Source organism: Hyaena hyaena, unplaced genomic scaffold (assembly GCF_003009895.1).
Source record: "Hyaena hyaena isolate Hyena2069 unplaced genomic scaffold, ASM300989v1 scaffold_162, whole genome shotgun sequence".
NCBI classification, from domain to species: domain Eukaryota; kingdom Metazoa; phylum Chordata; class Mammalia; order Carnivora; family Hyaenidae; genus Hyaena; species Hyaena hyaena.
This window is the reverse complement of record NW_024080795.1, coordinates 1,143,292-1,170,008: the sequence shown is the minus strand read 5'-3', so window position 1 is coordinate 1,170,008 and position 26,717 is coordinate 1,143,292. Positions and strand designations below refer to the sequence as shown.

The 26,717-nt window shown below is 44.8% G+C and overlaps 1 protein-coding gene across 1 annotated transcript in view; it reads right to left on the bottom strand.

Annotated features, from left to right (window-relative positions):
• GPC3 (glypican 3) overlaps nt 1-26,717 on the bottom strand; it is a 446,356-nt gene that overhangs the window by 111,041 nt on the left and 308,598 nt on the right. Inside the window, exon 5 of the mRNA XM_039239848.1 lies at nt 20,050-20,175. Coding sequence (XP_039095779.1) covers nt 20,050-20,175 — 126 coding nt within the window. The remainder of the gene's footprint in view (nt 1-20,049; nt 20,176-26,717) is intronic.

Genomic DNA, 26,717 nt, shown 5'->3' with positions numbered 1-26,717 from the left:
ATGTGGTGATCTGCAAAATGAAGAAAAGGACCCTCAAAGTCGACCTACAGTCACACTTCACTGACCAGTTTGAGAGGCAGGCGCGTCTGAGTGAGGGAAAAGGAGGACTTCTTTATTCCCTTGTGTTGCATTTCAAGCATACGGAGTCACATAAAGGAAAGCCTCCTGAATGTCACTTTGGACGTCCCACTGAACCTGATTTAATGAGCCACCAGAGATCGTGAGGCAAGGACACACTGTTTTCATGTGAATAGGTACCGCCGGAGTACTTGAAAGGAAAGCTCGACATTCCGGCCACTGTTGCGCTGTCAGCTCCTCCGGTCTTAGCCACAGTTGTGTACAGGCCGCAGATTAGGCCTACTCAGCCCCTGAGCCAGTGGTGACAGAGGCAGGAAGGCTATCACTTAGCCGACTGGCGTGTCAGGCCCTGGGCTCTGGAATTAGTCTTTCTCCTCAAAGCCAGCCTTTCTTGTGTTTGGGGCGAAGCCCTGTGTTCAGGCAGGACTTCCCCTTGCCAGTTAGACAGATTCCCCTGGGCTGTGCCAACCTAAACTCTGTCCCGGTTTCCTGGTTTGGTTCGTCTCTGGGTCGGCCCTCTGCTCTACCCAGTATGTGGCATGCAGCAGGCAATCAATAAATGCCTGTTCAACTTAACCGACACCGAAGGCCTCACCCAAAGCCCGGCTTGTATGGTGGAGACTCTTACCTACTCTCCCCAGCTCTTGTCTGCTTGGTCCCCTCTGGGAACCACCCCCCCCTGCCCAGTGCCCCAAATCTGCAGTCAATGACTAAGAACTTGCCTTACACTGGACTTTTGTCTGGGTCCTTCCAGGAAAACCGGCTACCGTGTCCCATCCACTAGATGACACCACTTTGGAAATCAATGCCTGCATGGAGAAAGGCAGGGTTCCTTCCCGATGCCCCAGGGAGCAGCATTATTCAGGTGGCGGGTCACTTCCCACCTGGGCCAGCCAGACAGCTGAGTCCCCACAGTCCAAGCCCCACTCCTTCTAGTGTCTGTCTCATCCCCATGGGCCAATCAGCGGGCGCCTACACTGGGCCCGTGCATCGTACATACCTGCTAGCAACGTCAATGCACATCACAGATCCTCTTCTAAGAGTGTAAACTTCAGTACACTTCTGTCTGAATTGAGTGCGATTCTACCACTAGGAAAACACATCTTCTGATATACCTGCTCAATTTGCTATGGGCAAGGCAATAACTTTAAGAGTTTCAGGGGTTGGCTTAGTCAGTAGAGCATGAGACTCTTTATTTTGGGGTCATGAGTTTGAGGCCCACATTGGGCACAGCAATTACTTTAAAAAAAAAAAAAAAAAGAAAGAATGTCAAATCTGGTGGTGAAGTTCCTAGGTCCTCAGTTTTGGGAGTCAGAGAAAGGATTTTCTGTGTTCCATCAGGAGCAGAATGCAAGTACTATCCACTCAGCACTCTCCTACTAAGCACCTACAGAGCCCCGTGCTTAGCCACAGACTCCTGGTGGCTGGACTTCCCAAATTTTCCAATGTTCCGGGCCACTATCTCTAATCTGGGCTTCATGCACCCGATCCTGCTTCTGGCTTTTGCAAACGTGGTCCTCAGAAAATGAAGTCTTCAGCTTGTGACCGTGCTGGATTCCCCAGTCAACCTGTGACAGGGAGTGTACAGCTCTTCTTCTTCCTGCCCACCTACACGCTCACCATCCTCGGTCCCCACCCACGGAGCGCTGGCATCGGGTGCTGCTAGGGCTGCTCAAGGGAGAGGGAGCCCACAGGAACAAGGTGACTCGGTGCTAGACTCGCCCGAGAACACTGACAAGTCTCGTCTGCAGAGCGGAATGGCTCCTGCTGCCTGCTTCCCATCAAAGCAGCCCCCGAGCCCTCGAACCCGGGCTGTAGTCAGGGCTCCGAGGGAGCAGAAGGGACCGGCCCGCAGGTGTGGCTGCTGGAAGGCGGTGACGATGGTGGACATGGTGGACATGGGCAGAGTAGCTAGAGCAGGGCCACTTGGCCGCTTGGCGCCGGGGGGGGGGGGGTAGGGAGAGCCTGCCGTTTGCCCGCGTCCGGCTATCAGAATAGCTGCGCCCGGCAGACCCAAGCCTGGCACTGCCGCTTCGCGGTTGCCGGCAATAAAAGAAAACCAAACAATCACAGAGGAAAGGAAAGGTGAACTGAAGTGTAAACCACCCCCCCACCCCCACTCCAACCGCCCCCATAGCCACAGGTGCCCTCAGCAACCCGGCTCTGCACCTGCTCTCCTACCAGAACAAGCAGCCCATTGTGTGAGGCTGCGCGCATGGAGGTGCCGAGCAAACAAGACGTGACTCTCCCGACCCTAAAGTAGATGGCATTCCAGGAAAACTTTGCTAAGCCAAATAAAAGTGACTGGAAAGCACTTGGTCAAATCTGAAACTGCTACATAAATACTTAATAAAAGCTCACAGCAATGCACACAAGGGCAACTAGGTCAGAACTTAGCCTCGATCTCTAGCCGGGAGGGTCTCAGAGTGCAAACGGTCTCCCCCTGCGCTGGGGTTCTCAGCCGCTTTGTATTCCTCCACTCCTCCCTGCCCTTCAGCCCCGGGCACTTCTCCAGATGTAGCTCCCTCCTTGCTGATATATCTCTGTGCTTAGAGGGCTTCTCATTTCAATTCTGGGTGATTCTGTCAAATATTATTTGGACAGTGAATTCCATTTCTTTTGCTCAGAAGCCCCATTGGGGTTATGTGGTGCTATGGGGGAGACATTTTCTTGAAGGTTTAATGATATGAATTTCACCCCAAACTCCAATATTGGAAACCGAGAGCCACTCTGACAACCTCTCAAAAAGCCCCACCCCCCCTCCCCACCCCCTCGCTCCCCTGCAGCCCCGGAGATGTGGGGAGGAGTCCAGTAAAGGGTTCTCTGCTCTCCTGTGGAGAACAATGACACGCTGGGGCTCCTTCTGAAGCACTTTCCCTTTGGTCTGTTTGGGAAGCCATCAGGGAAAGAACTGGAAATTCCCAGCCATCATGGCGGCTTGATGGTATTCCTCCTCCTTTCAGACCCGCTCCCCCTCCGATAGCCTTGTCATAGGATCTCATAGCCTGCTAGAGCTGGAAAGAGCTTTTGAGGTCATTTTGTCCGACTCCTTCATCTTATAAATAAAAGAAAAAGGTGAAGGGCTGTGACCCGCCCCAGGTTGCAAACAGGTTCAAGGTAGGCCTAGGGCCCAGGCTGGACTTCCAGGATAGGGCTAAGAGGGTCTCTTCTTACGTGGGCTCCGAAGCACTCCAGGGGATACACAGGCAACGGCTTTATTACACGAGCCGTGTGCATAGAGGGCATTGAATGGAGGGCTAGCGTCAGATGGTCATCACCTTGCTCCCAGGGGAAGTCACTTTATAGCCTTGAGTGGATCTGAGAGCAGAGACGCCAGGTAAGAAAGGCAAGAAGCGCACGAGAGGCTACGTTAGCTGGCTTGGCCCAGGGGGACAACCCTAACCCTAACCCTAACCCTAACGGACAGGATTTAGCAGCACATGCCAGGGAAACGCTGGACAGAACACCCATTCCAGGTGTGCCGGACTAGAGAGGAAAGCGAGCGTACGTCAGGATTTCCATCAAAAGCAGAAAGAAGGAAGGAGAGCTTCGGTCCCATGAAGGAGAGCAGCCAGGCATTTGCTGGGCAGGGCAGTGTAGTGGGTAGAAGGTCGCAGACTACCTGAGTTTTGGATCCCAACTCGCTAGTGCTGTGGCTTTGGGTTAGTCACTTCACCTCATCAGTAAAATGAGGGTAATGAGAATGTCCGGCTCAAAAGGCTACTGTGAAGACAACTCCATTAACGCACACAAGGGGGCCTAGCACAGTGCCTGGCACATGGGAAGCTCCAGAGAAATGCTATTACTCTCACGAACCACCTCTGCTCTTCCAGTCCTACTTTCTGAAGTCATGCTACAACCTTAGACAGGATTTGGGGGTGAGGGAAGGGACATGTCATCAAAATGTTTCCGGGAGGAAATGGTGAGAAAAGCTCAAAAGTGAAGGCAGAGGCGCCAGCAGCAGTGGGGGCTGCGGTTCCCACAGCCTGCCTTTACCCCCTCCGATGGAAGCCCCCTACACCTGTGCCTCTCTTCCAGCTTTAGTGGCTGTTAGAGGCATAGCTGCAAGTGGCTGACCAACTGTCTTGCTCTGCCTGAGCCTGAAGACTCATAACCTCTGCGCCCAAAAAGGCAAGTTTTGGGCAAACTGGGGTCAAGCTGATCCCTTGTAGGGGCCACAGGGTGTGTGTCGTTTGGAATTACTATCTGTTATCGCCAGGCCACAGAGCGCTGCTGCTAGCTGCCATCCGCTGGCATTTGGAAAAGCTGAGTTATCCAGAAGCCGTGTGTAGTGAAGTTTTTAAGTTTATTTCTTTATTTTGAGAGTGAGTGCACATGTGCACATGTACACAAGTGCGCAGGGGGAGGGGCAGAGAGAGGAAAAACAGAATCCCAAGCAGGCTCTGCACACTCAGCGCAGAGCCTGACCAGGGCCTCAAACCCATGAACCACGAGATCATGACCCGAGCTCAAGTCAAGAGTTGGAAGCCTGACCGACTGAGCCACACGGGCGCCCCTAATGTGTAGTGATTTTTAATGAGACTTTCCTTATGTCTATGAAGTGGGGGAAAAGCTGTTTCTTAAATGAATGAATTTCACCAGGGGAACATTAGCCAATTTGAGGATGATGGTCTTTAGCAGGACATTTGCCCAGTAATAGACTCATTATCACTGATTCTTATTTGCTTGCTTTGATTCCGTGACGCAGGCTGTATTTCTCTAAGCTCTGTTCCCAGGGCTGTTATTACATGTGTATGAAAGTAATAACACTACATTTACTTTAAAATGATCTATCACTCAGACTTTTCGTTATTTTAAACTGATGCTACCAATTCCTCAAAGTATTTCCTTATCCAGGGCCAACTGGTTTATTCATCACCATGGACGGACTTGTTAAAAAATACAATTGGGGGGGGGGGGACGGTGCCCAGGTGGCTCAGTCGGTTAAGTGTCTGACTTTGGCTCAGGTCATGACCTCACAGTTCGTGAGTTAGGTAGGGCCTTGCATCAGGCTCTGTGCTGACAGCTAAGAGCCCGGAGCCTGCTTTAGGTTCTGTGTCTCCCTCTCTCTCTGTCCCTTCCCTGCTCATACTCATTCTCTCTCTCTCTCTCAAAACTAAACATTAAAAAATTAAAAAAATAATAAAAATAGAATTTGTGGCAAATAGGTGGATTTGCTTAAAGAAAAAAAATTAAAAAATAGTATCTCTGGAAAGATACATAGAGAGAAATACTCAGGAAGCTGCTAAATCATTTGTAAAGAGAGGCCGCCCAGTAATTATTAGTTAGCCAGCACACAGTTCCATTTATTCAGGGCAAAACTTCCCTCCATATCTGATCTACTTTTCTACATTCATACCTAGTAAGTGCAGGGCACTTTATAACTCTCAAAGATATTTCAAACGCATTTTGTCATTCGAGGCTCGTGGTAACACTTATAGAGGTAGGAAGAAGGAGGAGGAATTAATTTCACCGTTTCACAGGAGAAAAAAACAAAACACGGAGAGTTTGAAGCAACCTGCCCAAAGGCACACAGTGATACCACGGGGAAGCCGGATCCGGTACTGAGGTTTGTTTAGCCACAGGTATGTTTGTGAGTTCATCTGCTGAATTCAATGCGGACGGAGAGGTTCTTCTACGCCACGGACAACTGACCAATGAGGATATTCAGGTAGGAGGTGGAGCCAGTAGAAAAAGGCACATGTTGGGGCGCCTGGGTGGCTTAGTCGGTTGAGCGTCCGACTTTCGCTTAGGTCATGATCTCGCGGTTTGTGGGTTCGAGCCCCGTGTCGGGCTCTGTGCTGACTGCCAGCTCAGAGCCTGGAGCCTGTTTCAGTCTGTGACTCCCTCTCTCTCTGACCCTCCCCTGCTCACGCTGTCTCTCTCTCTGCTAGAAATGAATAAAACATATAAAAAAAAAAAAAAAGAAAAAGGCACATGTGAAAACTCCTAATACAGGGTAATTGGGGATATGCTCAAGGAACACTTAGGTGCAGAGGGGTCCGTTACCGAGACTAGGGGTAAGCCGGTCCAACAGGTCTTTTTCTGGCCCCTTCTGGAATGGTCCCTGTCCCAGTCCTCCTTAATCGTATTTGGAGATGAAGCTTTCAGCCCGAGTTCTTGTGTAGCACAACTCACTACACATCCCTCCAATCTAAAGCTGATGTACCCCAACCTCGGGTGAGGGCAGCTTAGTCTCCTAAGAGATTCATCCTGGCTCGGGGCCCAAAGCTGTGCCCAGAAGCAAGAAGAGGGATGAAACGAGCAAATGAGCAGCTCAAGCCAGGCAAGGGTTCATGGTCTGGGTGGTTTTTAAGAGTAGAAAGCTTCCGTGACACAGGAGCTACAAATTAAAAGGTTTTCTTTGTGGGGGAATGAAACTTCATTATAAGAACGACAAACCCAAGGATCAAAGCCATGCTCATGTAAAAGAATAAAATTCATTGGCTTGAGAAACCGGGAAATCACAACTGATTTTAATGATCTCTCTCCTTTTTCAAAAAGGTTAAGCCAAGGATGACAAAAAGGACATTAGAGCCTTGGGCAACTTGACCTGACCTGCAACTAGACCCATCCTGGTTTCTAGTGTAAGTCGTTGAGGAAGATTCCCTGTGTTAAGCACCATGCAGAAATCCTAGGAGACGCTCTTTAAGCCCTCTCTGCTATAAACTGCAATATGAAGGGCAGAAGGCCAGCCCAGTACATATGCTTAGCTGCAGTGACTCTTGCTTGGTCCCCAGTGGACTCAAATGGCCACCAACTGGGACCAAAGATGGAGTGTTTTGTTTGTTTGCTTTTGCGGAAAGGAGAAGAAGTAAATTAAAAATAAGAGGGAGTGGGTGAAGCTGGCTTCCTGAAGAATTAAGAAATGGGTCATTGAACAAAGCTAAAATGAGGCCTAGCTCCATCTGCCTTCTGGCGAAGAATTACAAGGGCCTTTTTTATAGCCTTCTTTTATTGAACAACAGTAATACTAGTTATTGTTCTTTTTTTCTTTTCCAGTTTATATATTTTGAGAGAGAAAGAGAGCACGAGTAGGGTAGGGGGGCAGAGAAAGAGGGGGAGAGAGAGAATCCCAAGCAAGCCCCACGAGTCTGCGTAAAGCTCCAGATGTGGGGCTCGATCCCACGAATGGTGAGATCATGACCTGAGCCGAAATCAAGTCAGCCACTCAACCGACTGAGCCACCCAGGTGCCCCATAGCTACCACTTCTTGAGGGCCTACTGTGTTCCAGGCACTATACTCTGCATTTCACAATCTCTCTGAATTCTCTCAGCAATCTATTAAGGTAGAAATCATCAACTCCTTTGTACAGATGGGCAAACAGGGCCTCAGGGAAGGGAAAGAGCTAGTGCGTACTAGAGCAGAAATCCAAACCCGTGTTTGCTGATCCCAAAGTTATGCGCTGAAACACGACTACACTGTGTCTTATGATTGCCATGTAATGTTGAGATTTGCCTCCATGTGCTTTTTGTAAACCCCCAACTGTTTGGCTATATGTCTATCACTGAAAGTTATCAAAAACTTTAGATGGTATTTTTGCCCTTGTTTAAGTAGAAGAAGAAAGGACAAAACCTGGAGAGATGACTTTCTTTTAAAGGAGCCACCAAGAGTTCGTACTCTGGGGGAAGAACTGGGACCACAGGTAGGAAAGAAATGGCACTTGCCTGACACTTCCTGTGCCCTGCAGGGGACAAGAATCACTACCACTGTGGGGCGTCTGGGTGGCTGTCAGGCATCTGACTTCAGCCTAGGTCATGATCTCACAGTTTGTGGGTTCGAGCCCCACATCAGGCTCTGTGCTGACAGCTCAGAGCTTGGAGCCTGCTTCCGATTCTGTGTCTCCCTCTCTCTCTGTCCCTCCCCTGCTCATGCTCTGTCTCTCTAAATAAATAAACATTAAAAAAAAAAAAAAAAAGAATCACTACCACCGCAACATTTACAACAACAAAGGGTCAGAGGGTGCTAAGGGCTGGCCCACTGGTGGGAGGCTCCCCAATCAAGGCTTCCCTGTCCTGCACACAAGCAAGTCTCAAGAGTCTGTTTTCTTTGGTACTTAGTAACCGACTACCAGCAGTAGCCCTCCTGGGTCAGAGTAAGCGGTGAAAATGTTTCAGGTGTTTGTGGAGGTCAGAAGCATTAGTCCATTTAAGTTTATTTGTTTATTCTGAGAGACAGCGTGAGCAGGGGAGGAAGGGCAGAGACAGAGAGAGGGGGAGACAGAATCCCAAGCAGGCTCCGAGCTGTCAGCACAGAGCCCAACATGGGGCTCGAACTCACACACCCTGAGATCATGACCTGAGCCAAAATCAAGAGTTGGATGCTTAACCTACTGAGCCCCCAGGTCAGAAGCATTCTGATGTAGTGAAACTGGAATTGTTGGTTTTTTTTTTTTAAATTTTTAGATATTTATTTATTTTTTAGAAAGAAAAAGAGTGTGAGCAGGGGAGAGGAGCAGAGAGAGGGAAACACAGAATCTGAAGCAGGCTCCAGGCTCTGAGCTGTCAGCACAGAGCCTGACACAGGGCTTGAACTCATAAACTGTGAGATCATGACCTGAGCCAAGTTGGATGCTTAACTGCCCGAGTCACTCAGGCGCCCCGACACTGGAATTGTTAAAGGAGATATTGCCCAACTGCCTTATCGGGAAAAGGTCAGGAGACTCATCCTGCCCAGCAGCCTTGTTTCAATCAATTCTCCACCTACCTTACATGTTCTCTGGGAGGTGAATATAAAGTAATGACAGATTTCAGATTCCTAAACATCTACCAGAACATATACAGCCCCAACCGTGTTGTGTCCATCAGTGATTCTGACATTACTTAAGACATTTCCAGGGGCGCCTGGGTGGCTTAGTCGGTTAAGCCTCCGACTTTCGCTTAGGTCATGATCTCGCGATTCGTGGGTTCGAGCCCCGCGTCGGGCTCTGTGCTGACTGCCAGCTCAGAGCCTGGAGCCTGTTTCAGTCTGTGACTCCCTCTCTCTCTGACCCTCCCCTGCTCATGCTGTCTCTCTCTCTCTCTCTCTCCTAGAATAAATAAAACATTTAAAAAAAAAATTTCTGGACCTTCTCTTTGGAAATCCCATTTGAAGCCAACCAAAGTGTCATGGGAAATGAACAGCCCCATTATTTCATCTTCTTGCTCCAAAGAGGCCCCACATGGTGTGAACATGCTTGATCAGCTACCCCACTCAACAGTTCGGTTCCAGAAGACTTGTAGATATTTCTGCCAAATCCAGTTTACCTTTACAGGAAGAGTGGCCTACACTTCTTCACCCTTGCTCTGGACATTTAGTTACCTGGCCTGCTCGACCAAACTATAATGATGTGATAACATCAGCAACAGCCATCATTTACTCAGAGCCTGCATGCTGGAACACATCTTCACAACAATGCTGTAGAGTAAGTATCGTCCCCATCTTACAAATCAGGTAACAGAATTTGATGTCTAATGACATCCTTGCCCGAAGCACAGTGTCGAGACCAAGATTAAAATCTCCATCTGCATCATTCTAAAGACTGCACTCTTCCCAAGATGCACCCGTCACCTGGCTCATGTATGGTAAGACCTCTCAGGGGTCTTCTTATTATAACCCTCAGCCTACACCACTGAAGATCAGCTGGCTGAGAATGAGCAAATGACAAGCCACAAAGACTGGCCATATGCCCTCAAGGCTTTTCCCAAAGAAGATGTAGAAAAATGTTTTGAGGACTGGTGGCATCCATATAATCAGTCTACGACCTACCAATGCACTTGCTTTGAAGGAAGCAATAATATGTAAAGAGTGTAGAAGCTCTAGTATGTTAAGTCAATAATTTCTTAAAGGCAGTTATAGTTCTTCATGGACGCATCTCCTATGCCTTCTGGGCTATAAGAGCTCTGGTGCACGGACCCAGGATCATAAGAGGAGACTGGCCCTGCCCACCATCAGAATCACATTTCAAAGGGAAATTGTGAGGTGGTATTTATTTGTTGAGGATATGGATATTCTGAGACTGGCTCTGAAGGCCTCCAAATGTTCTCCATATAATGAACTGATCCAGTTGAGCACAGGAAGGGCTGGTCTAAGTACGAATAGGACACAATCTGTTTATAGTAACAAGCCATGAGTCTTTAATAGGTGGTTACAGACATCAGTATTGAGCCATGAAAAGGTGTTCTGCTACTTCAGACATGACAGTGGTCAGGTACAGCCCATCCCAGATCCGAGACGTGGTATACCATATTAAGCTGTCAGTCAGCGGGGTAAGCTGGGTTTTTCTCACTCAATGCTGAATGTAGAGTTACTGTATGCAACACCATAATCTGAAGGGATAAATGTCACGTATTGCCATAGAGTAGGTCCTGAAAAATACCTGTCACTAAACACTACTTTTGAGATAAAGCTATGATCTCAGAGGGATTATTACATGGAGGTACACTCCAAATTTATCTGTCTTACCTTACCGGGATTTTAAAAAGTCTTCAGCTGCCGTAAGTATCTCATGCTATACCAAATCAAGGCCTTCTCTACATGATCCATTTTTCCTTCAAAGCCTCTCCATGACTAATCTGGACTCACCTGAAGTCAGGTAGGAGCCATGAACTGCCGTACTAATAAGCAGTGGGCCACTTCGGTTCCTTCATTCTAGGGCACGCAGTCAGCCTAACATAGCAGTTCCCCACATCAGAAAGAACCAAGAGTCATGTTTCTGCTTCCAGGAAAACTAAAGCAGAAATGAAACCCAAAAATGTCTGCGGGGACCAAGAACTGTAGAGCCAGGTGAACATTCTCTCCTCTTACCAGTAAGCAGAGCTTTCTGTGGGGTAGCGGCCAAAGGAAGAACTAGCCACAGAAAGAGAGCGCTGGGATGCGGAAGACCATACTAAAGTTTCTAATCCCCAAACCATCACGACAGGTGCTGCTGAGAAGAGCCACTGGGCCTTGACTTTGGCATGATTTTAGTCTGGCCTGTCACTAGACAAATTTGCAATCAAAGGACTTCAGGACCTGAATCAATGCCTTGGAATATTATGTCCACGATCCATTGTTTACTTTCTTTCCTGTGCCCCCCTCCTCTTGGCTCTGAAGTCTGTCTCATATGTTTCCTTCCCATCGGTACTTCCATCGGCTATCCCATATTTAAAGTTGAATGGGGCCCCCTGTCTGGCTCGGTCAGTGGAGCATGTGACTCTTGATCTTGGGGTTGTCACTTTAGCCCCATGATGGGTATAGAGATTACTTAAAAAAAATCTTTGGGAAGCCTGGCCGGCTCAGTGTGTGGAGCATGTGGCTCTTGATCTCAGGGTTGAGAGTTTGAGCCCCATGCTGGGTGTAGAGATTACATAAAAATAAATTCTTTAAGAAGAGAAAAAGTTGTATGTACACTGCCTTGAGCCATCTGGAGGAAAGCCACTACATAAACCTAAAACACAAACAAGCAAAATCCAAATAACAAATAATCTATTTTAGCATGAGAGCATGGGAGCTATATATAGCAACTGCTGTATATCACTAGCCTGTTTGGATGTGACTGCAATGAGCTGTGCATGCGTACATGTGTGTCTGAATATGTATACACTGTGGCCTTATCTTCACATAATTCCTTCACCATCAAACTGAAGATGGTGAAGTTCTATCTATATATAGATATAGATATATGTCTCTCTATACCACATTTTAATCTATTTGCCAGTGGTCATTTGGGCTGTTTTCATAGTTTGGCTATTGTTGATGGCGCTGCTATAAACTTTGGGGTGCATGTGCCCCTTCAAATCAGCATGTTTGTATCTTTTGGATAAATACCTAGTAGTGCAATTGCTGGGTTATAGGGTAGTTCTATTTTTAGTTTTTTGAAGAACCTACATATTGTTTTCCAGAGTGGCTGTACCACTCTGCATTTCCACCAACAGATGTTGGCAAGGATGCAGAGAGAGGGGAACTCTAATGCACTTATTTTAAGAACACTATGTAGGGGTGCCTGAGTGGCTCAGTTGAAGATAAGACCTATAGGCCATAGTGTATGTGTGTATGCATGTGTGTGTCTGTGTATGTGTATACATACATACACACACACGTATATATATTATATATATATATATATACACACACACATACATATATATATATATATATATATATAATGGAATACTACTAGGCAATGAGAAAGAATGAAATCTTCTTTGCAACAATGTGGATGGAACTAGAGTGTATTATGCTAAGGAGAATAAGTCAGAGAAAGACAGATATCATATGATTTCACTCATATGTGGAATTCGAGAAACACAACAGATGAACATAGGGGACGGGAAAGAAAAATAAGATAAAAACAGAGAGGGAGGCAAACCATAAGAAACTCTTAAAGACAGAGAACAACCTAAAGGTTTCTGTAGGGGAGGTGGGGGGGATGGGTTAAGTGGGTGATGGGCATTAAGGAGATTACTTGTTGGGATGAGCACTGGGTGTCATACATAAGAATCACTGGGTTCTACTCCTGAAGCTACATACTGTATGTTACCTAACTTAAATTTAAATTGAAAAAATTAAATAAGTGCATTATGGGGGTGCTGGAGTGGCTCAGTTAATTGGGCGTCTGACTCTTGATTTCGGCTCAGGTCATCATCTTGTGGTTTGTGGGATCAAGCCCCGTGTCGGGCTCTGCACTTTCAGTGCGGAGCCTGCTTGGGATTCTCTCTCTCCCTCCCTCCCTGCCCTTCCCCTGCTCACACATGCTCAAAAAATAAAGAAGTAAGCTTAAAAACTAAGTGCATCATGAAAACAATAAACTATTCTCCCTCACCTTTCCTAGATTATAGGGGCCAAAAGAAGACATTTTTGGCTCTCAGTTTTAAAATTATATTGCATATGTCAGGAATTGGGAGTTAAGGGATGATCTCACACTCACTCCCACTGGTTGATATGCCACAGTCTATCCATCTAACCAGCATAAGAGAGAGAGAAGAAAACCCTACTTTTCTGCAACATCCAATAGGTTTTGAAATAGGAACAAAACTCCTTGAAAACTAAAATAATTGCTTCATATACTCCTGCTTTGGCCTTTGTAATTAAGCAGAGAAATTCTGAAGAGGCGTGATGAACACTGGAAGATTTGTCTCATCAGTGGAAATAAGGGTGCATCACACACACGGTATGTGTGTGTGCTTTGTGTGTGTTTTAATTTCTCAGGTGAAATGGGAGGTAAGATCATGGAGGAGGGAGAGGAGGCTCATCTCGGGGAGTATATTCACTAATGCCAGGTGCCTCACATACTCTACTGGGAGTCCCAGAGTCGTCCTGAGAACACACAAAATGGATACCGATGTATTATATGCAGAAGTGGCTATGTGGAACTGTCAAGAAGATTAACAGCAATATTCAGGAGCGGACATGGATCCAGGCCCAACTGGCCCAGCAACATGGCAAGGAGCGAGACCTGCCAGGACCGGATCACAAAGGGGACTAAGATATCATGCCACGAAGTACAAGTATTTTATATACAGAACTGATAAGTCTCAAAATCACTCGGAAAGCGTAAAACCCTATGGGAGGTGTGCCGATTGTAGGAGAAGCTACTAGAGCACACACATACGGCCGAGAAAAAACACTCGGAAGAACAACTGCAAAGGGGTATATGGAGGAGAGGTGAAGGAGAGGCTAGCATTCAGGTGCTGGTCAAAGACAACGGGGCTGGGAGGCCTGAAGATTTGGCTGCCCCATCCTCAAGGTTAAGGGTGAGCCACACGGAATCCAGAGGAGGTAGGAGAAACCTCAGAGAGCTGTAGTTGCTCAGGGTTCACGTGAACACGGGTGGACACCTGATGACAGTGGATAAACAAAACGTGCTATATCCAGACAGTGAACTATTATTTGGCCATAAAAAGGAATTAAGTACTGATACACGCTGCAACGAAGATGAACCCTAAAAACATTATGCTACGTAAATGGGTCTATTTATATGGAACACCCGGAATAGGTAAATCCAAAGAGACAGAAAGCAGACTGGTGCTTGCTTGCCACGCGCTGGGGGAAGGGGGGAATGGAGAATGACTGGTAATGAGTACAAGCTCTCTCTTTGGAGCAAAGCAAAAGTCCTAAAACTAGACAGAGGTAGTAATTATACCACATCATGTATGTACAAAATGCCCCTGAACTGTATACTCTAGACTGGTTGATTTTATGTTATGTGAATTTCACCTCAATTACACACACAGGCGTGGAGCCTGTGTTTTGACACTTCGAGGGGGAACTCTCCCTGGACTGCTTCTTGTTAAGCTGTAAACTCCTCACCACAAGCAGGCCCTGGATTCTACTGATCACTACGCCCCACGGGGCCCAGTGTATGAGAAGTGTTCAGTCTTTGTTGGATGAACCTGAATGATCAGACGCTAAATGTACAGACAACATAGCACTTTTGTCTAACTAGCAGTTTTTGAACATGTATCAGTTCAAGTAGTTCCTGTTACACTAATTTAAAGACAAACAACGGGCTTTACCTTCCAGAGGGTGTCAAACCATCTGGAAGAAGAATGAAAATTTTAGTCCGTGATCCAGATATTGCGCCTAACGGTTCTGAAACGGTGTATGAGGATGTATCTACTACAGTGCTCACTCTTCATACAGGTATTTTCAGCGCCAATTCAGGCAAAGCCGATGTTTACCTGTGGTTAGAGCCAGTGTTAACTTACTCCCATGGGATCCCTTATGCTTCTCTTGGTCCTAGAGATTCTCTAATTGAAATTCTCTGTAGTTCCACAAAGGCAAAAGATGGAGGATTTTCTGCCTCTGGCAGTTGTACAAAAGCTTTGCCTATAGGATACACGGTAGCTCAGATGAAAGAGTGTACCCTCTCATGAGCCAAGTTCACTGATTCCAAGTTCTCTCTGCTAAACCCCAGAAGCCAATGTTTATCTCGATCCAAGATGGGGTGTGGGGTGGTTGTGGTGGGGAGGTTAGAAGGACAAATAACAGGCTTATGTGGTACTCCCTTGGACTAGATCTGTGGAGACATTCTCTTCATTCATGTTTTAATGGATTGGTTTCATAAGAGCTAACGGTAGAAAGGATGTGACTATACTTAGAGAAACAGTGGACTAAACTCTTTAAAAGCTGAGTAGTCTGTTTGTACTCGCATAGAGGGAGGGTATAAACGGCTCTGACAACCCAGCTGACGTGGATATTGATCCATATTTTCTGTAGTATCAATATGTTCCTTTTAATCAGGTGTCTTTACTGACAAGTCTTGTTTCCTCTCAGGATCCTCGATTTTCATAAATTTTCCTGACTAAAAGTAAAATGCATGGAAAGGAATACAAACCCAACCAGTAATGATAACAAGGTTACAACGGATTTGACCATATGAAGTGGTAACTGTTACTTAAGACTAAGTGAAATGGGAAATTCAAAGAAAGCTCTGGAAAGAGGTTTCACTATAGGTGAGACGTGCAGTGTGCAGCTAATCTTTATAAATGGTACAAATGGAGGGCACACATTTCCCCGGGCTACAGAACGCTGTACTATTAAATGTATATTCTTGAGTAATTTTTTTAAAAAAAAAATCTACTTTGACACTATTCCCTAGTCCAATCATAGCACTAGGTCAGTAATTTAAGTATAGGTTAATTATAACCTGAGGTTACTAACCAAGAAAGAGTCACTTCCTGGATTATATTTCTCTTCTACTGTCTGCAAATATGTTTGATTTCCTTCCTTCCTTTCTCCCTCCCTCTCGACGAACCTTCCTTCCTTCCCTCCCTCCCTAGATAGCACATGTCAACAATGAAAGTTGTTTTCAAGCAACAGACTTTTCAGAAGTATAAATAGGGGTTTGGAATAATAGCTTTTCTTGATACTGTTTGTTTTCTGTTATTATTTTGTTTGATACCCTGAGATATTTAAAACTAGCAAATTAAAAAAAAGAACTTCAGTTAACATAGTTCTTTTAATGGTGCAAAAGTACATTTCACTAATTTTTAGACTCATTCCAATTTAGGAGGCTTTGGATTCCACCACTTGGGAGAAGAGGACTTTCTTGATTCTCAGGAAATATCATTTATAAAAGTATACTGAGCATGAAGTAGTTTATATGAGCAAAATTCCATTTAAAAAAATCTCACTGCAGGGGCAACTGAGTGGCTCAGTAGATTAAGTGGCAGACTCTTGATTTCAGCTCAGGTCATGATCTTGCAGTTTGTGAGATCGAGCCCCACATTAGGCTCCATGTGCAGAGCCTGTTTTTGATTCTTTCTCTCCCTCTCTTTCTGCCCCTCCCCAGCTCATGCTCAGTGTTTCTCAAAATGAATAAACAAAGTTAAATTTTTTTTTTTTTTTCTAAATCCCACCAGGGCACCTGGGTGGCTCAGTTGACTGAGCATCTCACTCTTGATTTCAGCTCAGGTCATGATCTTGCAGTTTGTGAGATCGAGCCCCACATTAGGCTCCATGTGCAGAGCCTGTTTTTGATTCTTTCTCTCCCTCTCTTTCTGCCCCTCCCCAGCTCATGCTCAGTGTTTCTCAAAATGAATAAACAAAGTTAAATTTTTTTTTTTTTTTCTAAATCCCACCAGGGCACCTGGGTGGCTCAGTTGACTGAGCATCTCACTCTTGATTTCAGCTCAGGTCATGAGCTCATGGGCATGGGACTGAGCCTCACCTCAGGCTCTGTGCGAAGCACGGAGCCTGCTTGGGATTCCTCTCCCTCTCTCTCTGCCCCTACCCCGCTCATGTGTGCTGGTGCGCACGCTCTCTCTTTCTCTCTCTCTCAAAATAAATAAAATAAACTTTAGAAAAAAATCCCACTGATTCAAAAAACATAGGCCTGGGAAGAAATTCTTTTGAATTAACTAAAACCGGATCATCTGATTTTGTTTTTCTTGAAGAGCAATAGGAGATGTATCCATCAGGATTACAGCATTGGCCTTAAACAAACACAACAATACGGAAACCAATATTAGCACTTGATATATAGTAGGTGCTCAAATATTTGTTAAATGAGTAAATAAATGAATGAATACATTAACAAATAATTGTATTGTCAACTAAATTTTCCTCTTTAAGAACAGACCATGGTTGGGGGTGCCTGGGTGGCTTAGTCGTTTAAGCATCCGACTCTTGATTTTGGCTCAGGTTGTGATCCTACTGTTCATGAGACTGAGCCCTGCATTGGGCTCTGTGCTGTCAGTGCGGAGCCTGCTTGGGATTCTCTCTCTCCCTCTCTCTCTGCCCCTCTGATGCTTGCCTTCTCTCTTTCTCGCTCGCTCTCTCAAAATAAAGAAACGTTTAAAAAATAAAGTGTATTAAAAAAAAAAGAACAGGGGCGCCTGGGTGGCTTAGTCGGTTAAGCGTCCGACTTTCGCTTAGGTCATGATCTCGCGGTTCGTGGGTTCCAGCCCCGCGTCGGGCTCTGTGCTGACTGCCAGCTCAGAGCCTGGAGCCTATTTTGGAGTCTGTGTCTCCCTCTCTCTCTGACCCTCCCCTGCTCACGCTGTCTCTCTCTCTCTCTCTCTCCTAGAAATAAATAAAAATATTAAAAAAAAAAAAAAAAAAAAGAACAGGGGTGCCTGGGTCGCTTCAGTAGGTTAAGCGCCTTACTTCGGCTCAGGTCATGATCTCACAGTTTGTGAGTTTGAGCCCTGTGTCAAGCTCTGTGCGGAGCCTGCTTCAGAATGTGTCTCCCTCTCTCTCTCTGCCTCTCCCCGGCTTGTGCTCTGTCTCCCCCCCCCCAAAGATAAATATATATTTAAAACTTTTTTTAAAAATAACAGACCAGAGTTAGAAGATACGCTGCTTAAAACAAATCAGTATTCAGGAATTATTCATTTTCACCCTATTAGCATACCAGTGGGTAAATCACTGGGATGGTTTCTCATGAAGCTTATGCAAGAACCACATATTTCACCTGTGGGCATTTTCTTTTTTAAGGATTATATTGATTACACCTGTTTTAAAGCATCTGCATTTTATAAAGCCAAATACCAATGGCTTTTCTCTGACGCTTAAAAAAATATCATAACAGTTAAGTACATTTTCATGATTTTCCTTAGAACCTGATGAGCTTTTAGGATGATAAATATGCACGATTTCTCCAGAGTGGAATGGATGTGTGGGCCATGAGTCCCTCTAGCCTGATTCACATTTGCTGGAGGGAAGTCAGTCTCCCTGCAAGTTCAATGACTCATCCAGGGTGGTGTGCAACTTCAGTCTCATTAGCACCTCATTCTCACTGTCCCAGGTCAGTAACACGACTTAGTTGAGAAATAAGCTGTTTTCAGGCATGTGCTTGGGAAGAGGGGGTAGAGAGGGAAGGGAGAAAGGGAGAAGGAAGAGAAGAAACATGGATTGAACTGGCCAGTCGGCTAGGGACTTTACATTCATGACCTCACCTAATAGTTGTAACAGCCCTGTGAGATGCCCATCCCTTACGGAAGAGGACCTTGGGACTGTCGAGGTTAAGTGACTCACCCATGACCCCACACCGTAAGTAGCAGGACAGAGATACAAATCCAAGCTCGTCTGGCTCCAAAGCCTTCCTCTGCCCATTACATCACATTGTTAAGTCATTTCGTCTAGCAGCATGACCTGTTCTGATGTTGGTCCCCACTAGACTGTAAGCTCCTCAAAGCAAGTAACTTGCCTGTCTTCACCCTCGTATCCCTAGCATTAACTTGGTACCTAATCCATGGGATCTCAAAACATAAATGTTTGAATGAATGAATGAATGAATGGGTAAGGAAAAAACCCCATAGACTGCCAGAGCAGAAGGGCTCTAATCCAACCATCTCACTTTTTAGATGGGGAAACCAAAGTTCAAAGAGAGGAAGTCATTTGCCCTAGATTAAGCAACTCATTAGTAAAAGATTCAGAACTTGAGTTCCAGTATCTTCTGTATTCTCCTCTACAAGATGCTACCACTGGTATAGATAGTTCTGGAAGCATGTTCATCAGCTCCATGTGGTTTCCTAAGTATTCTCCCCCTCCTAATTTTGTCCCTTAATCCCAAACTGTTCCTTACACATGTGAAGCAAGGGAGGTTGGGAATGCCATGAGCATTCTAGAGTGAAACGTCCATCAGGACTGGAAATTTTGTCTGTTTTGTTCACTTCAACATGACTGGCACTTAGAAGGTGCTCAGTAAATATTTGCTGAATAAATAGTCCTTCCTTTCCGGTGACGATCAAATTCTTCACAGATGACAGATGTTAGCACAGATTATATTAACACTCAGTGATCAACCATTCCAGCAAAACCGCTTGATAAAATGATACTCCTCTTTCCCTCCCTATTCTTTTTTTTTTTTTTAATTGTTTTTAAAATTTATTTCTGAGAGAGAGAGAGACAGTGTGAACAGGGGACGGTCAGAGAGAGAGGGAGACACAGAATCCGAAGCAGGATCCAGGCTCTGAGCTAGCTGTCAGCACAGAGCCCGACGCGGGGCGCAAACCCATGAGCTGTGAGATCATGACCTGAGCCCAAGTCGGCTGCCCAACCGACTGAGCCACCCAGGCACCTCTTTCCCTCCCTATTCTTCCTTTCTCCATCTCCCTCTATAATATGGGGGGAAGTCTTGGCATTTGTTTCAGAGGACTGGTGTAAGGATAAAGAGTTAATACAGACAAGCACTTAGCGTGGCGCTTAATACGCCGTTAACTCTTACTAAATGATAGCTATTAGTATGTATGTGATTTCCTCAGACCAATAAATAAATAAGGGTCCACATAATGAGGAGATGGAAGAAGCCAAAGTTGTTTTATGCTCCACACCTTGTAAAATGTCCCTGAATACACAGTTTTCTACATGCTTCAAAGTTTGTAAATTTTGTAAGGGCTATAGGTTATAGACAGCATCTGGCATACCACGGAAGGCCACGTGAATGTTTCTCCTAGGATTTTTTTCCTGTAATTATTGAAGGTAGAGAGAAGGCATAACTAACCTTGAGATGAACATATATGATTCCTCCGCAAATACTACGCTATTTAACATTCAAAAAAGATTACCTCTCCACGAGTTCTTGTCCATTCCAGCAAAGAGTGTCGTTTTCAGCCACAGGGCTGTGGCTGCAGACGTAGCCAGGCAAAGCACTATAGAAGCTGATGAAAGATTTCAACTTCTGAATTAGTTCCCTGAAAGAAAAAGAAAACATCTGTGCATAAGAGGCAAGTAAACCCAGTATGAGAAAAGTTTAATTTCCTTATCAGCATGACAGAAAGGCTCTGCCAAGCTGATTAGAGCCATAAATGATTTTAAAAGACATTCTTGGCTACAAGGCCACAATTTAGTTTAAAAAAAATCAATAAAATGATATTAGGGGGAAAAAAGTTGTTTGCCATATAAGGTGCCTCTCCTATCAGAAGGATGATTTAATTCCAGCGTTCATTTTCTAGCATGTTCGGCTTCCATTGTTTGTTCAGAATGCTGTTACCTACATTCTCAAAGGTGTTGATAACAAGGCATACTGGAGCACTACATCTCTTTCGGTTTCTGGGTGTAATTGAGTGCATTGATTGTAATTTACAATGCTATTACCCTAGAGATGGCCCCTTTCCATATAGGCGCAGGCTAATAGTTGCAGATCAGAATTGCAGGGTGCTCAGAGCAGTGTACGCTCTATGAAATTCTCCTGACAATATAGTCAGAGAAACTCACATCTGCTAGAGGAGGAAGGTTTCTTTGTTCTTTGTGTGTTTATTGTGGTTCCTATGGGTGGAGGGGAGACAGGAGGGAGTGGGTCCTAGTATGTTTCATTAGTTATTTGCTTTGGCTTTTATTTTACATATAAGACAAATGTGTGTCTTGAGGAGGGAGGGAGAGAGAGGAGGAGAGAGTGAGCACTTTATATACGCAAATATGTATCAACACATATACACACACTACCTAGCAACATTTTTGGCCTATTATTTTGTTTCCGATGTACAGGGACACACAAAATAAGACCCTACAGACTGATGAGATGTGGATATGTTTATAAAGAAATATTAAAATATCTATACAATAGATGCCCGATGGTAAACAAACAAAAATAAAATACTCTTTATTTTTCTAAAGCAATGTTGCTGGTAGAAAGGAAGTTAAAGCGTTCTTCGTAATCAAGTCTATCTTGAGTCTCTACTAAGTTTTTGGAGACTCTGGCCAGGGAATTTGCTGGCAGTGGAGTAATTATTCAATACTGTCTCCAGGCTAAGAATGGACTGGCCTGATATATAGGCCTCTGGAGGAGCCAGAGGCCTCTCATTTGGAGAGGACATTTGGTGTGGGAGTCCTGAGCCCAGAAATGCCTTCTGGGGCTTATTCTCCGATCTGGCCAAAAGAGGAAGACTGGTAGAAACTCTTTTCTTGCATTTTTCCACTTTGTTACCATAAAACGATTCATTTCAACTGATGATTTGGAAGAGAGAGCACGCTTATAATACTCAGCACATCTCCACAAAGGCTAGGGGCATGGAAAAGCCAGGGTGATGGACAGAACAGCTCGAGAAAGGGCACTGGGATGTATATAACTCCTGATGCCCCAACAGTTGCCTCCTGCTATGCTCGAACACCCTCGCAGCCTACTTCTGGGGGCTGAGCTCCATCACCCTCGAAAGTGGAAGAGGCTCAATACAGGACTCTGAAAATAAAAGTCAACATTATAGTTTCTAACAGGAAAAAGATGGGTTCAATTAACGCTAATAGGAGAGATGCTCTGTTTTACAAGGTAATAATACAGTTCCCAAGAGTGGAAACTGAAAGAGTAAAGGCCGAGGCTGAGTAACTCCCCCCACTCCATGAGGAAATGGAATACGGCCATTAGTCTATGGGGTGGGGGGCGGGTGACGGCCTGCTCTTTAATGAAAGAGTTTCCCTTAGGCCTCCTCCTACCTCCAAACACTAAGATAGCACATGGGAAGAAAAATTGAACTCATGGCAAAGCTTTCCAATTTGACTTCCCTAGAAGTTAAAAAAAAAAAAAAAAAAAGACTCTGAACTTCTTCCCGCCCCTGAACCCTTGTAGTTTCCCTGGATGATCATAAAGCTCACTGGCAAGCTGGAGAAGATTCAGAGAGGGTCTGCCTAAACGTCAAGGGGATAAGGGACTGCCATAAACATAAGACCTCCCACTTTAGTATGGAAGGTTATTACTCGGTGGGGTCAAGATAGATGTCTACGAAAATCGCAAAGAATGTGAATAATGTGAACACAGTCTGGGTCATCAAATTCTAGGACTCAGGGGAATCTCTTTGAAACTTGAGCAAGGTAACTTGGGGACATAGAAGGCCATCCCATGTCATAGAGTACTCACTACTGCCACAGGACATTACAGGATGGACCTAGGAAGAGATTGTTTTTAAAATCTTGCTTGTGAATTAGTTATTTGGAATTTAGAACACAGTTTCATTTAGCGACCGTGCTATAATACTGGTTGTATTCTCACAACAGCCCGGTAAAACCTGTTAGGAGTAGTAGGTAAGAGCACTGATTTGGGAGTCTGACCCACACGAGTGTCAAATGCCAGCTACTCCCTTACTTACTTAGCAGTGAAACTTTAGGCAAATTCTAAACTCCTCTGGGCCTTCGTTTCCTTAACTGTAAACTGAAGCTAATGATAGGTTGCTATAATGATTAACTGAGATAATGCATGTCAAGTGTGTAGCATCGTACCTGGCACAAAGTAATCCCCCCATAACATTAATTGTTGCCAATATTACCATTATTGTAAGCCTGTAGAATATAAATATTTAGTGAAATTATATATTATATTCCAGAAAATATGCAAGGCAATTAAGATATTTTTCACGTTCCAAACCAACTATTTTAGATGCACAAGATGAATAAATCCTTTATCTTCTGAGGTGGGTATTAATAAGCACAACCATGTTCCCTCCCCTGATATTTTCCCTGGTATTCTTTTTCAAAGATCAACTGGCTATTGGGCTGGGTAAGCCCCTGGACTAATCTGGTATAGCAGCTTGAATGGTCTTTGCCCGGTAAGAAGATGGTGGGGAGCTTCATAGGGATTTCTGTGTAAGAATCAGATCTGGAAGGCCAAGATGAAGTCAAGTTAAACATCAATTAGTCATCAGGGAAATGCAAATCAAAGCCACAGTGAGATACCGCTTCATACGCACTAGGATGACACTAAAAAGGACAATAAAATAAAAAAGAGGGGGCACCTGGGTGGGTCAGTCGCTTAAGTGTCTGACTTCAGCTCATGTCATGATCTCACAATTCGTGGGTTTGAGCCCCATGTCAGGCTCTGTGCTGACAGCTAGCTCAGAGCCTGGAGCCTGCTTCAGATTCTGTATCTCCCTCTCTCTCTGGCCCTCCCCCGCTTATGCTCGCTCTCTGTCTCTCTCTCTCAGAAATAAATAAAAACATTAAAAAATAAAATAAAAAAGAGCACAATAAGTGCAGGTGAAGATGTGGAGAAACTGGAATGCTCATATGGCGGGTGGGAATGCAAAATGGTGCAGCTGCTGTGGAAAACAGTTTGATGACTCCTCACAAAGTCAAATAGAGAAGTTATTGTATGACCCAGCAATTCTGCTCCCAGGCATATACCCCAAAGAATTATAAATGAGTGCTCAAAAAAGTACACGTGTATGTGTGCTCACAGCAGTACTGTTAACGATAGGCAAAAGGTAGAACAAGACAGATGTCCATCAACTGGTGAATAGATGAACAAATACACAGTCCATACAATGGAATATTATTTGGCTTTCAAGAGGAATAAAGTATTCATATATGCTGCAGCATAGGTGAACCTTGAAAACATTATGCTAAGTGCAACAAGTGAATCATGGAAGACTGCATATTATAGGATTCCATTTACGTGAAATGTCTAGTATAGGCAAATCTACAGAGACAGAAGATAGATTAGTGGTTGCTTAGGGCTGGTGTGGGGGGATGAGGAGGGTTGAAGAATGATAGCTAAAGGGCATGGGACTTCTTTCTGAGGTGATGAAAATGTTCTAAAATTGGTTGTGGATTGTTGTGAGGGTTGCACAACTGTGTGCCTGGACGAAAAACAGTCAAATGATATACTTTCAGTGGATGAACTGTATGTTATCCCAGCTTTATTGAGATATAACCCCCCAAAAAAGGTTGAGAAGAGGAGAGATACATCTCAGAGGAAGAGAGGCTTGCCCGCTAGGAGGAACGATGCCCATTAGGGCAATGGAAGCAGCCAGTCAAGAGGGCCAGATGTGGATGGACATGAACTAAGAGCATGCGTGAGGAGGGAGAAAAGAAATTTGCAAGAGCTGTAAACAATGATTAATATCTATTTCCTCCTTCATTTTTAAAAATAAGGCCTAGTGGTGGGGCACCTGGGTGGCTCAGTCGGTTAAGCATCTAACTCTTGGTTTCAGTTCAGGTCATGATCTCTCGGTTCATGAGTCTGAGCCCCATATCGGGCTCTGCACTGACAGTGCACTACCTGCTTGGGGTTCTCTGTGTCCTCCATGTGCCCTTCCCCCCACCCCCATAAAGAAATAAACATTAAAGGAAATAAGGTCTGTTGGTTCTCTTAGTGTAAAAGACATACATGCTCACTATGGAGAATTTAGAAAATATACAAGGATAAAAGGGGGGGGGGAAACCCTATTCATAGTCCTACCAGCCAAAGAGAATCATTATTAATATTTGGATGTATTTCCTTCTAGACTTGTCTCTCCAGTAAGGTTTCATGCTTATTTCCCTAAAACCTATTATTTAAAAAAAATTTTTTTTAACTTATTTATTTTGAGGGAGAAGGAAGGAACGTGAGCAGGGGAGGGGCAGAGAGAGAGGGAGAGACGGAATCCCAAGCAGGCTCCGTGCTGTCAGTGCAGAGCATGACACGGGGCTCGAACTCACGAACCGTGAGATCACAACCTGAGCTGAGATCAAGTTGGATGCTTAACTGACTGTACCACTCAGGCGCCCCACCGTAAAACCTGTCCTTGATAGACTTGTTTGCGGAGTTCTTTTTGGTTCTTGGTGTCTACTATTCATGTTACAATTCATGGTGCATTTGATTAGAAAACAATCAGAGCCTGGAGCCTGTTTCTGATTCTGTGTCTCCCTCTCTCTCTGCCCCTCCCCTGCTCATGTCCTGTCTCTTTCTCTCTCAAAAATTAATATTTTTTAAAAAAGAAAACAATCTGAGGCTAATGAAACAAATGCAAGTTCTTAAATGATTCTCAGGGCTTCTGAGGTGAGGCGGTGCCCACCTTTGGGAGGCAGCGAGCAGGCCTCCAGCCCATCTAGGCAACTGGCCAGTACCCTTGAGTCCCCCAGCGCAGTGTCGCGGTACCATGGGGCAGGCCATTCCTTCCTGCAAAACCTTCCTATCCACATGGTGGGGAAATAAACCCTGGGTCCCACGAGAAACTGGGATTTTTAAAGTTAAATCCAGACATACTATTTTGTAGGCTAGAAGAAAGACTTTCTAAACTGTTGGAGAGTTAATGAGCTTTTCAAAAGAGAGCGACAACAGGTGATAATGTCCTCTGACACCACAGCCCTGAAAGCAGCAGAGTGTGACAGGGGCAGTTTACCTCCTGCCGAGTTTACTGGGCCTCTCTCATTTCCCCTCCTCTTTGTCACTCATTGCTAAACTCGTTATGGCATGGGAATTAAAGGGTATTTTACTTTTATCTTTTCTTTTAAGAAGCCTTCCATCCCTCTGCTTATAATTTTAAAAGGAGGCAAGGTGAAGATTTCCATTTTACTCTGTGAAAGACAGCAAGCTACCTGAAATGAAATTAGGTGACATATTAATTAGCCATGTATGACTCAGTCCAGATTTCTTTTCTTTGTGCTAGTAGCCCATGACAGATAACAAAAGAACCCCCATCCTTGAAAGGAGGCAGTCAGCTCAACTGAATTGTCTTTAGAGAGGGGAAAAAAAAAAAAAAAACTGGTATGGACAATTAGTTGCCCAGGATGGGCAAAGCAATTTGATTGAAGGAAATGTTCTTTGATTCCAATTCTACTTTATTCTAATACATGCAGGCCAAACATACCACTTGACATGGAAATAGTAGAGCCTCAGTCTCTCACTTAGGTCAACCCCAACACTAGCTTTCAGCAGCCTGCTCAGGAAAAAAAAAAAAAAAAAGTCTCTTCATAGAGCTTTCCATTCAGAGTGTTAAATGTGGAACGAAAGGGCAGGGGCCCTTTGCATGCACGAGCCATTTTGAAATATTGCGGCCGGGTGCACGTGATCTTCCCTGGAGGGCTCCCACTGTCCTAGAGAAGAGCGTCCCCTTTTTGGGTCTGGGGGAGGGTGGGGACAGAGGGGGAGGGGATTCCCTTGGCTTCCTTGCAGTGATTTGCTTGGGCGGGCATCAAAGCAGCACTAATTGGAAACCACTACAAGTAAAAACAGCCTTTCATCTCCAACTGCAGAGCCTGAACTTTTCTCCTTTATCATTAAGGTTCTTTTTTTTCTTAATATAAAGTAATAGGAGCTCATTCTTTAAAAAAAAAAAAATAGCTGAAAACCCAGAAAAGCATCTAAACTAAAATAATTGTAAGTGGAATGATGCAAGATCATGTTTAATTCTGTGGCAGAGAATCTTTTACAGTCTGACCCCAAACAAGAATTTTCTACCATTCCAAAGATTAGCCCATACTTTTTTCTCTTTTCCCTTTCCCACCTGTTGAATTTCTAATATTCTTCCAAAAGTTACCTTCTCTAAGA